Genomic DNA, 15942 nt, shown 5'->3' with positions numbered 1-15942 from the left:
CACACTGCAGGAACTGAAACAGCTCCCCTGGAAAGGGAACGCACTTTCAGCAGAATTCATTCTGGTGAGGCAGAGATGTGGCTGGCTCTTCTCAGTTCAGTGCACCATGAAAAGCACCAACTAATGCCTTACTCTTAGGGCCAGACAACCATGAGCCCAGAAATGTAGCACAGGTGATAAAAGGAAGGTGGAGGCATAGCAGATGAATTGGAGTTGCAGAACTACTGTGAATGCATGACCACAACTATGTTTTGAGAGAAGTCCATCATCCATACATCTTAACAGCACCTGCTAAAAAGGCAGCCTCACATTCCTTCTCTGTTCAGGGAGGAAAAAAAATATTGCACAAGCATTCTCTCTTTTTTCTCCATACTATTTAGAAATCTTATATTAACATAATAAGATAGTAGATAATTTAGGCACCTTTCTATTGCAGAGAAAAAGGCATTTGCAAACAATGCATTACAATGCCCAGAGGACACAGATCAAATTGGGACAAATAAAGAGTAACAACATTAAGAGAATGTGCGGACCTCCCATGGCAACAGCTGTCAGGTTGTAACATTTTTATAACATATTTTTATTATGAAACTCCAAACAACTGCTATACATCTCAGGAAATAAGTTTCAAAGTGATTGCAAGTGATTTCCTTTTGGATTTTGGATGATACAAACCTAGGGACAGTTACCCTGGGCACGTGTTTCCCTGTGACACTTGCAAATAGATTTGGGAGCCATTCAGGGAGACCCAGGGCTCGGAGTGAGCTTTGCCTGCTGCTAGAACTGCCGTGGCAAAAAACTAACCACAAGGATAGAACGTGAGTGAAGAATTCTCAAATTTTCTTCCCAGTTCTCTTAAAATAATTTTTTAACTCCTGAGACACGGATTTCACCAACCCCCATTTATAAATATAGTACAAAGGATTTTTTTAAATGCTCAAGCTTATCAGATTTTCTGATAACGATCAAAAAAATCCCAGCTTTATGTAAAACTTTTGACTACTATCCAAGAAAGTCAATTTCCAATGAAGGCATATATATACCTGGATTATACAGTCTGACCCTGGCAAGGTACCTCCTGAGGATGGGAGGGTGTTTTAAATGTTAAAGTTCCTCTTTAGACATCTAATATTCATTCCAAATAACTAAAATTCCAAGTTTCCATGTAGTTTGAAGTAACAGCTTCTAGTTAATAAGTGGTTGTAGCAAAAGTTCAGTAAAAAAACCACCAGAACAAACTAGTTTATTTAAAAAAACCACACAGAAATAATTAACTTGAGCATCATTAAAATAGAATTGTTTCTGCTGAGGACTTCATATCAGTACATTTTTGAAACAATGTCATATTGTTGATCATAAGAAAGTAAACAGCTGAACAGTTTTCCACATCACACAGTTTTAATATGAAGTACCATCAGCAGGCAACTCCACCAGATCGAACATAAGACCATTAAGCACAATAAAACAAATTATTTAAGTCACAGGCCCCTTGAAAGCTTAATGGCTCTGTAGTACAAACCTCCTTATTGCAGAACTAATGGCCTAAAACTTGTAATTACTTCCAGGTATGACCTACTATCATATAGCAGGTAGTTGAAAAATTTATGCTGAAATCGACATTGGTTAAAAAAGGTGACACATCCATATTTATCGCAGAGAACACAATTTGGTTATTTTACCACAACTGTATAGTTTATCCCCCAGAGCAAATAAAATGCAAAATGTAATTGCTGTTATCTTCTGTTCCCTTTTCCTTCCATAGCCTACGCTTTCATCACTGGGTTTTTTTGTTTGTTTGTTTATAAAATTAATCACAGCTAGCAGGGTAGAAATCACTTGGAGCCTCATGAATGACATCCAAGAGATGGGAAAGGATTAGTTCTCAGTTGCTGCCAGTTATAGCGCCAGGTGGCTTTTTCTGCAGTGAAGGTGTTACCGATAATCCCATTACATTGGTACTAAATCTTGCAGACATCAAAATTATCACCAAGGTTCCTTTTCATCCCATCCTTTCCAAATGACTGGAAGTCGCTTCACCTGAAAGAAGTCAAATCCACATGCAGCTGCTGTTTTAGCAGCCAGCAGACTCCCTGAGAATGCCAATTGTGATCCAATTTCGCCGTGCTGGTGGCCCCCTATTCCCTGTCCAATAATACATCTGTTAAAAAATCCTACAGCTACAAATCAAGTTTAATCCTACCAGGGACCTCATGTTGGTCTTGTCTTCCAAAAAGGCAGCAGGTTTTGCCGTCTATCTCTGCCAGTGTCTGGGGAATACTCTTTAAATCCCAGCTCTACTTAGAAGAATAAGCTAAGGATCACAAAACATGACCTCAAAAACCCTGATATGACTATATTCTGACCCAGAGGCATTCATTCTAGGTGAAGATTAGAACTTTGCATAATAAGATTACACAGCAAGTGAATGATATCAAGGGACTATCCATATGCAGCCGCCTGGTTTTCTATAGACAGCCTGTGCTCTGCAATATGCAGTGCAGACGAAACAGAGCTTGGGCTTTCTAGCTGAAATAAAATAGATTCACATAAATTAGTTGGCCATTTCCAGATTCCTAAATCCCCTATTACATCTTTTATTGACAGCTCCTGTGAGGATAGCACAAATGGTATTCTCTTTGTACTCTTTGCTTCTGTAACACTCACACTCAGAGGGAAATCTGCATACGTTGTCTAGAAATTAACATCTTGTTTGCTGTAATCCTGGATTACAATTAGCTGTGTACATAATAAAATTAGAAAATCAATGAGCTGATTTATCATTTCCAGAAAAACAACGGCACTGTGTAAGACAATTTAAAATACGGTGCTGAATTTTTAAATACAGGAAAATCAAAGCTGCAGGCACCAAAAGGGTGACTAACCAAATCACTGGACTTGGCACTAAATAGATTTTTCTTTCACTTTCATAAAAAATTTCCGGTCACATTTACTTTATTTAATGTTTCCCAGTCCTGGAATTTCATTGAATATGTAGTGAGAGATTATCAGTCCTTCCTTCCATAACAGAAACTTTTCTCCTAACATTCTCCAGTTCTAACCAGACACCTTTCTCTACACATAACCTGCACCATCATCTCTTTCCCACAGAATTACTATGGGGTTACTTTTAAAAGAAATCAAAAGACCCAAGCCAAAGAAAAAACTGCACACTGACTAGGCCACTTAAATACTTATGTTTGAGCTGTTATTTATATTAAAAAACTTCTGCATGGAATTGATGTTACACATGCTAGAAGAGCGAAGCGTGTACATCTTGTTTATTTGGATGCTTCCCATATTAGATACACAATATACAACATGCTTTAAATATTCTAATTACAATTGAGGATTCTGAACATCTGAAGCAAAACCAAAGAACAATTTTCAAAAGGTCCCTCTGTGCTGGGGATCAGACAGAATTGCTTTTTATTTCCAGCTGTTGCTTTATTCTGGATGAAACACTGGACTTGGTCTGGCAATTGTGAGCAAGCTTGGTGATGTTCTGGAAGAGAGAACTTTTTTAGACATTCTCTCTCCCAGGCACTGCCAGTGTGTCTCCAACGAGAGCTCCTTCAGCTCCTGATCTCAAGCTGACAAGGAGTTTAATCCTGTAAACAGAACGCACATAACACAATTCGCTGGTGTTAAATAACCAGAGACAACCGACAAGAATGAGCAATTTCTCAACACAGATCTCAGGCAGTTCGCACTGGTTCTATTTACCTTTGGGAAGCAGCTCCTAACACTTGCACAATGCTGAATAAAATGCTGTTTTAAGGGCCAGGTGCATTCCAAAGCTTCTCCTCTGCAGCTCCATACACTTCTCTTTGCTGAGCAGTGAAATCCAGACAGCTGAGCAAAGGCATGGTCATACATGGCAAGCCTGGGCCTCTGAGGGATGCCAAAATATTCACTTTACAGTATTCTGCAACAAGGTCAAAGTCAGGACAAACACCAAAGGTCTTGCAGACACCACAGTCACCTTTGCTTGTAACTGAGAAATGTGGGCTGTGCCTACATCACAGTGGTGAAATAACTACATGTGTTTATCTCAAATTCCACTACATTCACTTTCTTGAGACACAGACATATAAACACTGAAAATTCATTTCAGCTTAGTAAGACAAAGAGCTACAAGCCTAATTTTCATGTCAGGCACTAAAAATCTACAACCCCACAGAATCTGAAGTTGCCCATGGCTCACGTGTCCCCTGCACTTCCCGGCTGACCCATCTTGGGGAAACATGATTTTGGAAGTACTGCTCCAAGCAGTGAATAGAAGAGGGATAAATAACTCCCCTATGCAATGAGAAGGCTGCTTTGAGCAGCCTTCACTTAAAATATTTTATCATTACAGAGAGGACCCAACAAAACTACCACAAACAAAACCACCACAAACAAAAACCACCACAAACAAAAATAAAACCCCAACCCCCTCCACATCAAACAACCCCTCCACATTTCAGTACACCATCAGCAAGACTATTCAGAAAAAATACTTATCACCAGTGTTGGTCTCAGAGAGAATGCCTTCGTTGGAGAGTGCTCCACAGAGTTTAGGAACACAGAAGTCACAAAGCATCAAATCTTTAAACAAATAGCAAATCAAACCTGACAGACAATTAAACCATAAACCATTAAACATATGAAAAATACAAAAGCAAAAAAACAAGATGCGTTTTAGCACTGTCAGAAAATAGCAGTGAAGAATCCTTCTGTTTATCAATAGTCCCCAGTTATGAGCATCACCTTCTAATGAAACAGCTGATGCACACTCTGCATTAAAAAAGTGTTAAAAAACAGGAGAAAGGCAACGCAGTCAGACAAGAGAGTGCTCAGTATTTGCATTTTCAAGTTACCTGACTAGAAGAAAAATGCAAATCAAGTGCTTATCACTGCTATTATTTTGCAAAAATGTTGACTGCTTTCCCAAGTTGCTTTTTAGTTACAAAGTTCTAAATACACACTTGTACATGGATTCATGGACTTTTTTTCAGAGCAAAATGGTACTTCATGAGAGTTTATCCAGTAAAAATAAACTGTAACCAGCATTTTTTCTCATTGCTCAATAAAATTTTATTAGTTATTTCTGATCTGTTTTATGTGCAAAACACAAGTTCTGTAAGGTCTTCTCCACTTAGAGATACAAGTATAAAAAAGTTCCAAACATCAATAGATGAGTGCAATGATATTCAGTCTAAGTTAATCCCCAGACATCCAAATCCATGAATAAAAATTCATCAGTTTTAAATACACTGAGCCTATTAAGCAAGAACAAAAGCATATGCACAAAAGAGCTTTTAATATATTTCAAAGCCCACAAGAGCCATGGTCTCATTAAAATTATAAATTACACAAACATGGAATAGAGATTCAAACTGCAGTGCAGCTAAGCAGATTACAGCAAACCCCGCGTTCCATATGATAACACACCATGGCCCTCCCAGATGGGGGCTTGGAACAAAAAGGCCATCACTGCAGCTAGGGAAAACCTCCTTGTGATCTCTGCTTTCTGTTCAGCAGATGACAGCCAAATAATATGTTGATTATTCTGTTTGTGCTGCTAAGCTTGTAAGATGGAATAAAAGCGATATGATCTATTGTGAACTCCATGCTAATGTGTTGCTCCACTCATAAATAATATACCGAATTTATTCTGAAACTATCTTTTTATCTGACTTCCAGGTTTTAAATGCATGAACTAAAATAGAAAGGCAGCATAAGCTATTATTTAATTTGATGGTTTGAAGTAAAAGATATAGCTGACACAATAATAAATGAGAAAACTGACTACTTAGTGAATCAAATAAGTAGAGGTGCCTTTCTCCAATTCAGCAAATGATTCTAAGCTGAGGTGCAGAGCACCTGCAAGACATGAGCACGCCCCAGCCCCACAAACTAAACTCTCACTAATACCAAACACATCACCAAGCAGGGCCTCTGTGCCTCCTTTAACCACAGACATCCACCCCAAACAGCAGTTCCAAATGAGGACACAGGTACTTGTAAAACAGAAAAGCAGTACAGAAACAATCACTGGATAATTTCACTGGCATTTTGTCTCCCTGAATTGCCTTCCTACAAGCTATTTAGGTTTTTTAATAAGTGATCAGATTTTATTTCATCTAAATTTGATCATCTGGCTTGTTCCAAAAGTACAGAACATGACTTGCCCTTTCTTCCATAACACATTGCTTTTCTAAAAGGAAAATCAGTGACTGGTCATACAGCTCCTTTCACAGATATTTTGGGTGTGCTAAGAAGATTGATGATATTCCTACAATTTAATGTTTGTGAATTTCAGTTCCTTTGTGCCAGAAATGTTAAAAATTGTACTAAAAAATCACTGTGGCTCGACAATAGCATGAGAACACCAAGATCAAACAGCGCTTCACACTTCTTGGAAAGCACAATCAAGAAAAAGTTGAAGCATGAGGCTCCAAGAATATGTAACAGTTTTCTCAGAAATATAGGAGATGAGTGTAAAAAAAAAAAAAAGCTCCATTACTTTCTTCCTCTGCTAGGGACACAGTCGCAGCTGTAAATCACAAAAAAATTGAAAACATGGCTACTGAAGAGACACGGGCATTCTAACAAACCTTAGGGCTAAAACTTCAGATGAATTATCCCCTCACTGCAAAGAAATGACACACATCTATTCTCACCACACAATCCCAAGACAGGATTGGAAACAATGAGTGAAGCTCACATTTCCAGCAGCACCCACAACCTCAGGTGTGTCCCATTCGCAATACACTGAGTTATTCTGCAGTAACCAGTTACAGGATTGTTACTTCTAGGACCTTGGTAACATTTTGGTTTCCCTCAAGCTGTTTCAGTATCTACAGTTTTAAATGTTAATTCCTTTTTATTCCTGTTACTGGTATTATCTCACACAAAATGCAATTTAGTACCTGGGGGGGGAATGGCAGCCCTGCTCCCAGATACACACTGAAATGGGATTCCCACATGACATAAATCATATAAATACAGCATTTCTGGCATGGAATTGGCAGGTTCACAGTATAGGAGATGTGAAGAAGCTGAATCCACTGATGTAAAGAATAAAGATGGTTTGCTAAAATACAGCCTGGATACAAAAAAAGCCAGATATTCAGTGCTTCCTGATGGATTTTTCACCTAAACATTATTCCAAATTTGAAACAATTTAAGTTTCCCTAAGTAGCCAGTTATGAATCTGGCTTTACAATGAGTTTTCCTAGGTTGCTTGCTTGTCTTTTATCCAACTTTATAACTCACATTGAAAAATCTAAATTTTACTTCCTGACTACTTAAAGGCCAAAATTACTATTTTCTTCATCTGCCCCTCAGTTACCTAATTACTTTACCATTCTAATCAAAATTTTTGAAGAGTAAGCAAGGCTCTGTGTTGAGCCCAGGTAAGAGTGACACATCTCTACAGAATTACTGACTGCAGCACAGCCTGGTTCATGCTGCACTCTGTGGATGGCCAGAGTGCTGTGAAAGTTGGTGGTAGGAAATCAAGCTAGCGTTCCTGTCTGGAATACCTATGGGAGACAATAACCAGGAAACATCATTGGCCAATGCACTGGAAACCTGAGGTTCCATGTTTGTGGGTCCACCAAGAAGTATGAGAAATACAAAGAAAATAATCTCTATTAAATACAGCACTAATCTGTATGATGCTTATTAAGACACTAAATTAAACTCATAATTCATTTTCAAGATTATTGTTCTGCAGCTTTCAGTAATATTATACTGTATAGTTCTGAAATTACAGAAGCATAAAGTAACCTTTAAAATAATTCTTGTCTTCAGCACATACGACTTTAACTCATAATTTACTTCCATTTCAGAAGAGCTGTTTAAATTTGGCGTAAATTTATTTTTTTTTTGCCCTCTTGCTCAGGATAGCCACAAGGATGAATTTAGGTAACATCCAGAGCCTTTCTGAGTAAAATCATATCATGTTTTATATAATAAACAACTGACAAGTCCTAAACACTCCAACTAATTCTTTCGTTTGCCACAGAATGACTGGATAAGGAGTTTTTAAGCTTTTTCACACTGAAATAACCCAGGTCTTTTGGTGTCAGAGCTTCCAGGATTAAACATTCTTTCCAGTTGTTGGCTCATGGCCTGAAGATCCTGCACTTTCAAACTTATCCCATTCTAGCTAGTTCAAAGATCAGGAAAATGAAGCCATCTTCTTTGCAGCCATAATCCACGACCCATGCTGTTAGATACTTAAGAACATCTCAAAAGCAAACTACCTTGTTTCAGCTCCCCGCGGGAGCCCAGCAGGGCGCTGGGTCACATGACAGCAAACCCAGCCCGCTCAGGTGACTCGGGGCCTAATCTGATTTGGGGACTAGAAAACTTTAATCAGTACAGTCTAATACCAGCACATTCCACAACTCAGCAGCGAAGCAGCCTGGCGATGGAACAGCAAACGCTAATAAGATTATGAATTAAAACTGCCGCTAGGATGTGGTTTGCTGGTTCTCTATCCCACACGTAAATCTCATCACTGAGAAACTGCCCGGGCTGGCGTTTCATTCCAAAATGAGCAGCATTTTGCTCAAAGACAAGAGCATATGTGAATGTTACGCAGCACGGTTCAAACCTAGCAAAACCAGCAGAGCCCAGAGAGCACATCCATCAGGAACAGCGTGTCACCGAGGAGCACGGCTCACACGAGGCTGCTGGTGGGAACGGGGGCAACCCATGCCGCAGAGAGAGGCCACGACAGCTGAGCTCCCTCCCCAACCACAAACACCCAGAGCACGCTCCGAGGCCGCTCTTCTGGGGACACCAGGAGTTTCCCCAAATCTGGAGGCTACAGCCTTTGCAAAGAAACATCAAACGTACTCGCAGATCAGATTCCAAGCATAACCTTTTCCCAAATGTTCTGCTTGCTCTCTCGCTCACCATTGTATTCTCTCCATTTTATTTTTCCCCTTAGGGAATTTTCACCCCAAATCCTCTCAATCCATCTTAGAATCTGCGTTTTGCACAGACAAGTAGCTGAATTGGACCAGCAAGTTTGCAAGAAGAGGAAAACAGAGGGCTTGATTTCTCCATAGCACAGTTAGGATTTGCAGCTAAAACTGACATCTCCATGTGACCAGGTCTACGTGACAACATGTGAGCTGCAAGGAAGGAAAGTTGATTATCCTACAGTTTAAGACATCCCAAAACAAAAATGTTTAAACCTCTCCATTCTCCAATGACCTGAGTATGACCACTGTCCATTGCCATAGCTCAGCTGACAAGAAATAACTTCCTAAGACACTTCCTGAGCACTGGAGATCATTTCCATGTTCCTTAGTTTCTCTGCATTTCCATTCCACCTGTAAAGCAGGAATAGTAGGACTCCTCTACCTCATAATGAGCATTTGAGGATTAAGGTAATGGCTAGAATTACAGTTCCTGTGGTCTTGCTTTCTGCCAGAGCGCAGATCCTAGTGGGATCTTCTACGACTGAAAATTCACCTTTACAAAACTGGACACGTGAATATAATCCAACTTTCAGGATCATTCAAAAAGAGTGAAAAAAACTATTGTTATTCCTGAAAATGAAACACCACTGATTTAAAAATAATTAACTAAAAATAGATATGAAAATCAACTTCCATTAAATTAATTCCTTCTCTGAAATCTGACATAAATACAGGTAAAGTCAGGTGTTGTAAGCAGTATTTTCATAAACACATACACAGTTGGAAAGCTTTATTGTAATAAAATGTTCAAATTTGAAAAACAGCTTATTTCCATCTGCTTTCTAAATCAGTAGGACTTGAACTGCACTCATCAGGCTAAAATGTGACTGGGGAAAAATGAACATCCCAAACAAAACTACTGCCATATCTTAAAAGTTCAGTTCTCCTACTGAGAAAGTTGTATCTACTTCTCCATTATTTTTGTTCCATATGAAACAGTCTCTCCTACCCTAAGTTACAATGTAAGGCACCATTTCTCTATATTTAGAAGGACGTCTACCAAATAATAATTAGTAACAAAAATATCACTTTCTGTAAAAATCCATGGAATCCTGAATTAACTAGGGAGCTCACAGCTAGCAAGAGCTGGGAGGCTGGGCTGCCCCTCCCCACGGTGTGTATGTGCCCTTTTTCATACAGCACCAGCTCAGCAGGATGGCACAAAATAAAACTACTAAGAAAGTCAACTGGTAGTTCCAAGTCAGGTTAGAGAGCTCAATCAGCTCAGGGAGGGAAGTGATAAGCACCAGGGTTTGCTGGATTTGGAACAGAGGATGAGAAGGAAGTGAAACTTCCTCTTCTGCAATCCTGACCCACTGGATCAGCTGCTGAGCCACTGAGATTTCCAGTAAAGGTGCAGTTTACCCAAAAAACACTGAAACTGGTAGGAGCACGGCACAAGCATTCCCTTTGCAAAATCCTTTCATTATGTGGGCTCTCAAGAGGAAAGAGAAGGGGAAAAAAAAAAAAAAAAGATAAAGAATTATTTAGCCTCTAATTTCAATTGCCCTGTAGGAAAATGAGGTTAAAAAAAGTATTAAAAAACCCTTACATGTTAGGCAAGTAGTTATGGGGAATGAAAGAACAAAAGAGAGGGCTCAGCCCTGGATGTATGTTTACACCTATCCTGTGAAGTTAAGACAACCTGTAATCGTATATTTTAATTAAAAAAAAAATAAAACAAGGAAATACTTTGTGTTAATGAAGTCAGGAAAGAAAATGTACTGCTTGGAACGGGAAAAAACCATCACAAAGGTTGAGTACATGCACTTTATCACCTGAGACAAAGACATCACTTTGTCTCTTTCTGACACAAAGATGTCCTTACCATTGGGTTCCGAGCTTCTGGAACCAAGTGCTCCAACAGCAAGCAGATATCCTGCAGCTGTTGTGTTATACACACTTGCAAGCACTGTCACCTGAATATTCAGGGATTTGGGCTCCAGGATGACAGTACAGGAAGAAATGGCAGAGTTACTGAGATGTTTTAAAAGTGGAGAACTCTCTCTACTTTTCAGCCTCCTCTTCAGTTAGATGGAATTTACACCACAGGATCCCACTGACAGAAACAGATGCCCAAACCCTTCAAAAGAATTGTGAATTATGCTTTGGGTCTTTATTTTGTTGGCCTTTCCCATTCCGGATATTCACACCTCATTGGTCACATATTACAGAAGTGAAATTAAACAGCTAAATTTATTTCTTGCCATGGCTTCCAACCTCCTTTGACTTTCTCCTCTAGAGACAGACACTTCTAACTTTTACTAAATAATAATCTATACTTAAAATTAAGCCTGATTAAGTGTTTCACAGCTTAGCAGAAAATGCAAAACATTAAGACTACCCTCTTGATATTCCTGATAAAAGATCTTGAACTGTCCACTGCTTAGCAGGTGAAGAAGCTTGGCCAGCAGCAAAAAGAACATCATTTCCCCAGCCAGGGAGACATTAACCTGAAATTTCATGCTCCTGAATTTGAATTGGACATGAAAATCTCTGAGGTTCAAGACTACCCACATATTGTTGCTCTTTCATGTTGCTCATATTTAACATGAGGATTTTTTCCCTCTCAATTAAAAGAGACTCAAGAACCACAGGTGTTCAAAAATTTGGCTTAGAACAACAGTAAACATTATTCATTGGATTTAAAGAGTGAGAGATTATAGTATTAAAGCTTCGTTTTCATATTCTGCTGCGTGCAAGTGTCTTCAAGCAGCTTGGGATGTATCTGAATTACCAACAGATAAAAAACAAACGTAAAAACACTTGTGATAGCGGCTGGTCTACATACTGACATGGGCTTCCCTTGCTTTCACAGTACCGGAACGTAAAGTGTTGACTGACAAAGCAAACATACTAGAATTTGTCAAAGCATTTTAATAGCTTTCAGTTTTTTCTGTCACACGTCTCGGACCAGGGTAGTCACCCTAATGCAGGATCTTGCTCCCACGTTAAGGCATTAAACCAGACGCTTGCTACAGGTCTGTGGCTATGTACAAACAAGCAGGGACTCCAAACATATTATGTTACACGCAGTTACATAAAGACGTCTTGCAAGCACTTTTCCCTCCCAGGCTCTTCTCGAAGCGGCTAATGCCGCGCCAGGCGAGCCCGTCCGCTCACGGCCGGCCCCACAGACACCTCGGGCACTCGCGGGACAAGCGGGGTGTCCCCTCCACCGCACCCGCTCCGCACTCCCCGCGCCTCCCCGCGCCCGCTGCCGGCCCCTCATCCCCGGAGCAGCCTCAGACCCCGGAGCAGCCTCAGACCCCGCCGCCGCCCCCCTGCGCCGCGACCCCGCTCTCACCTCCCCGCCGGCCGCCGGGCCCCTCAGCCCTTCCCCGCCCCCTGCCTCGGCACGTGCCAACAACGCGGGCTCCCATTGGGCGACGGCTCCGCCAGCCGCTCTCTCATTGGCGGAGCGCGGGCCCGGCGCGCCCGGCCGCGGTGGCTGCCCGGCCCCGACATGGCGGCGGCCGGCGGGGCGCGGGGCCGGAGCAGCTTCCAGCGCAGGGCCGGGCCCCGGCCGCCCGCCCTCCCGGGCACTCGGCCCTCGGTGCGCCACGGGCAGCTGCTGCTCTCCAGCGGGCTGCCCTCCCTGGACTGTGTGCTAGGTTGGTGGGAGCGGGACCGGGACCCTGTGCCGCGCCCCCGCCGCCCTCCCCTTTTGCCGGGCCGTGCCTGGCCTTGGCCTCCCGTCGCCGCTGGCTGCTCCCGCGGGCTTTTCCTTCCTCCCCGCAGTCCCGGGGCTCGGGGGGAGGAGGACGGGCGAGGCAGGACGCGTTTGCCGCCTTGAGCCGTCGGAGGAGCGGGTCGCCGTGCGCTGGCGCCGCAGGGAGCAGCCTTGGCGCTGCCGGGCTTGGGGCTCCGAAAGCCGTGTGCGCTGCCTGAGCGCCGGGGTAGCGCGGCCTCTCCGCTGGGGCAGCTGTTGGCATTCTCAGTGTGGCTTTCCTGCCTCGCTCGCCGCAGATACATCATTGAAGTGCCCCGCGTAGATAAATTGCGCTGGCGTGGCGCTGGTTTTGCTGGCTGTGGGTCTGCCTTTGCCTGCTGTCGCTGTCAGGGTGTGAGATGCTCCCGTGCACTCATCTGTTGCTGCTGTTGCTGTATCATCGGTGTCGTGAACTGGCGCTTTCCCTTGGGCTGGGAGCTAATTCATGTGCTGGTATAAGCAGCGTGGTTTATCTGTGCGCACCAGGGCTCTGTGATCCTCTAACTCTTCACACAGTTGCAGTGCGTCTTTAATGTACATACATGGCACTTCTAGGTGACAGTGGCCTGATTTTAGCGTCGTTCATTCATCTTTGGAGTACACAGATTATGCCCCTTTTCTCTCTAGAGATACTCTATATGGTTAATGATAATATGAAAGTTGTATCATTTTATAAAGGACTTTTGGCAGCCTGTATATAATTTGGGGGGCATGTGTGTCTGCACTTTCATCAGGGATTAGGAACATTGTGGATGAAGCTCTTCCTGCTTGAGAGACAAGTATTTCATTCAGTGAGTGTAATTTGTGAAACTTTTTAACTGCCTGAAGAGCAGATTTGCATTGAATATTCCAGTTCGTATTCCCTTAGAAGCAGTGGATTTTGCACAGGATGGTTCAGAAGTTGCAGGCAGCTCCTGTGGTGGCAATCTCCTAAAATTCTAGGCACCTGCTAACACAGCATTTGTTATGGAAACTGAGGACACTTCCATTAAACCCAGGATCCCTTTTACAATTTCCTTGTCTTTCAAATATTTCAGAATTTCCTGAGCTTACTAATATTTATACTTGAACATCAAGGAAATTCCTTGCCTTTAGGAACAGCAACTTTAGAAAGTACTTGTAGATGGGGTGGTTTTTTTGTTGGTTTTTTTTTTTTTTTTTTTGGTTGTGGCATCTCTGAAAACCTGGACTCATTCCTATGTTAAATAGCCCTTAAATCCCTGATTTCTGGAGGCTGAGTCGGTAGGTCAGGAAAGATTCATGCCAAGCATGCTGACTGCAATAAAGTTTCCACTGATGCCAGGCATTGTTGGAACAGATATCCAGGTGGGCCAGCCTGTACAGAATTGGGATTCACCCATTTTGGAGATGGAAGGAGGGACCTCAAGAATTTACCCTCTGCAGCCTTAAAGCAGGCTCAGCTCTGAATTCAGAGCTAGTTGCTCAGGGCTTTGTCCAATGGAGTCTTGAAAATGTGCGATGGCAGAGATTTTGCAGCACCTCAGGATAACCCAGTGCAATGCTTAATTACTTCTGTAGGGAATTTTCTCTTTCCTTATATCCAGTGGGAACCTCCCCTGTTTCAGCTCCCATTTGTTGCCACTGCACTCAGTAAAGAGCTCAGTGTGTCAGTGGCTTCTCTTGGGTGCCACCTCAGGGCCTTCAGGTTTTCCTCTCTTCTCCAGGCTGAACAAGCCCATTTACTTCAGCCACTTCTCTTGAAGCAGTTGCCTCATTTTCATTCCCCTCCCTGGCCTCACTTCAGTTTATCTGCATTCCTTCTTGAACAGAGGGGCTCAAAGTCATCTGGGCCTCGTGTTCCTGGTAATATCTGGTGGGTGCTGAGTGAAGGGGAACATCCTCTGAGCATCTGGCTGAGCTTCTGGTGCTGCAGCCCGCTGTGCTGGTGACTCTACAAGTGTTGACTTGTTATGCTTTGTGTCCTCTTTCTGGGTGTGGAAATGCTTCATAAATGTGTTAGAACAGAATGCTCTTCATGTGTTTCTGAAAGAACATCAGTACTTTTCTTCCTTCATCTTGCCCACTAGCAATTAAATAATCGCCTGTAAAAATGTTTAATTTTTATTGTCACTGAGGATGAGGACAATCCTTTTTTTTTTTTTTTTTGTATAAATTCCTGATGGAAGTTATTAGGAACTCTTTTAGTCTGGTATTTTCATAGACATACTTTGTAACAGTCACTAGGCAGTCTTGTGGATCTCTGGCTTGGGCCTGAATTTAAGTTTACTCTGTTCATAATCCATAATTCAGATACAGAATTATTTGCCAGACATGAAGGTACAGCTTGTGAGCGAGTGTGAGAAAGCGTGGTGCTATCACACAGCTCTAATGAGGAGCTTCTGAAGAGAGGAAAAGGCAAAGAAGAATCTAAGGAGGAGTTTCTTTCACCCTACAGCTGCTGGCTGATTGTTGCATTGTTGTGGGACACTCTAAAAGAGTGAATTTCCTTTGGAAGAGAAGTGGTAGATAAGTGCTGGATTTCAAACGCTGTGTTACCATCAGGGCACTCTGCACTTCCAGACTTTATATTCAAGTTTACTTTCAAGGTTTATGGGCCAGATATTTCTGATGTGTGCCAGAGCAGCTCTCTACAATGAGCTGCAACTATTGTGTAATATAACCATCACATGCCTGGTATTGAATGTTTTGTTTCAGGCTGCTCAGAAAAAAGGTCAGGGGTATGCTTTGAAAACAATCAGGACACTTCTCAGCTTGCAAAGTTTGTTGTGCTTCTCTCCACAAGATGTTAAATCTCTCTGCTGTGAGTAGCAATGTGGAAAGTTACAGGTCTTGCTTAGATGTTTAAAGATGCTACTGCCTTAGATACTGACAAAGAAAAATGAAAATAGCGAAATTAGGAAGAATAATAAGTTCACAGCAGCTTTCTTGGGAAGCTTGAACATTTTGCCTCTTCCTTTCGATTCCATCAGCATTCCTGCTCTTTTTTCCTGTTGTCTGTCTTTTGTTTAATTTACTGGCATTGTTGCTTGTTGTAATATGAAGATGTAACCATGGCAACTGCAATAGTTTTGCATTCCCTCTAATAGAACACACTTGTTCAAACTGCTCACTACATCTGCTAACGTAAAGACAATGCTCTGACCTGAGTTTGCCTTTAGCAACCAGAGTATGTGCACATATGTTACAGCTCTGGCATGTGGAAGCAGTACCACTGATGATCTGAAAATACAGCTTGAGAGAATTTTGGCTGCGCTGTTTGACAAA

The 15942-nt window shown here is 42.0% G+C and overlaps 2 protein-coding genes across 3 annotated transcripts in view; one reads left to right on the top strand and one right to left on the bottom strand.

Moving 5' to 3' along the window:
• IMMP1L (inner mitochondrial membrane peptidase subunit 1) overlaps nucleotides 1-12320 on the bottom strand; it is a 31093-nt gene extending 18773 nt beyond the window's left edge. Inside the window, exon 1 of one of the 2 annotated variants that reach the window (XM_066320508.1) lies at nucleotides 12292-12320. The gene's annotated coding sequence lies outside the window, so the exon portion shown is untranslated. Of the gene's footprint in view, nucleotides 1-3723; nucleotides 3940-12291 lie in introns of those variants that run through there. The other variant, XM_066320507.1, reaches the window with a different exon arrangement.
• A 113-nt stretch (nucleotides 12321-12433) lies between these two features.
• The window catches only part of ELP4 (elongator acetyltransferase complex subunit 4), a 136011-nt gene continuing 132502 nt past the window's right edge, over nucleotides 12434-15942 (top strand). The window contains exon 1 of the mRNA XM_066320506.1: nucleotides 12434-12598. Coding sequence (XP_066176603.1) covers nucleotides 12451-12598 — 148 coding nt within the window. The 5' untranslated portion in view covers nucleotides 12434-12450. The remainder of the gene's footprint in view (nucleotides 12599-15942) is intronic.

The sequence above is a fragment of the Sylvia atricapilla genome, chromosome 6 (genome assembly GCF_009819655.1).
Source record: "Sylvia atricapilla isolate bSylAtr1 chromosome 6, bSylAtr1.pri, whole genome shotgun sequence".
Classification (NCBI taxonomy): Eukaryota; Metazoa; Chordata; class Aves; order Passeriformes; family Sylviidae; genus Sylvia; species Sylvia atricapilla.
Note: the sequence above shows the minus strand (reverse complement) of the source record. Positions and strands in the feature narration are given on the sequence as shown.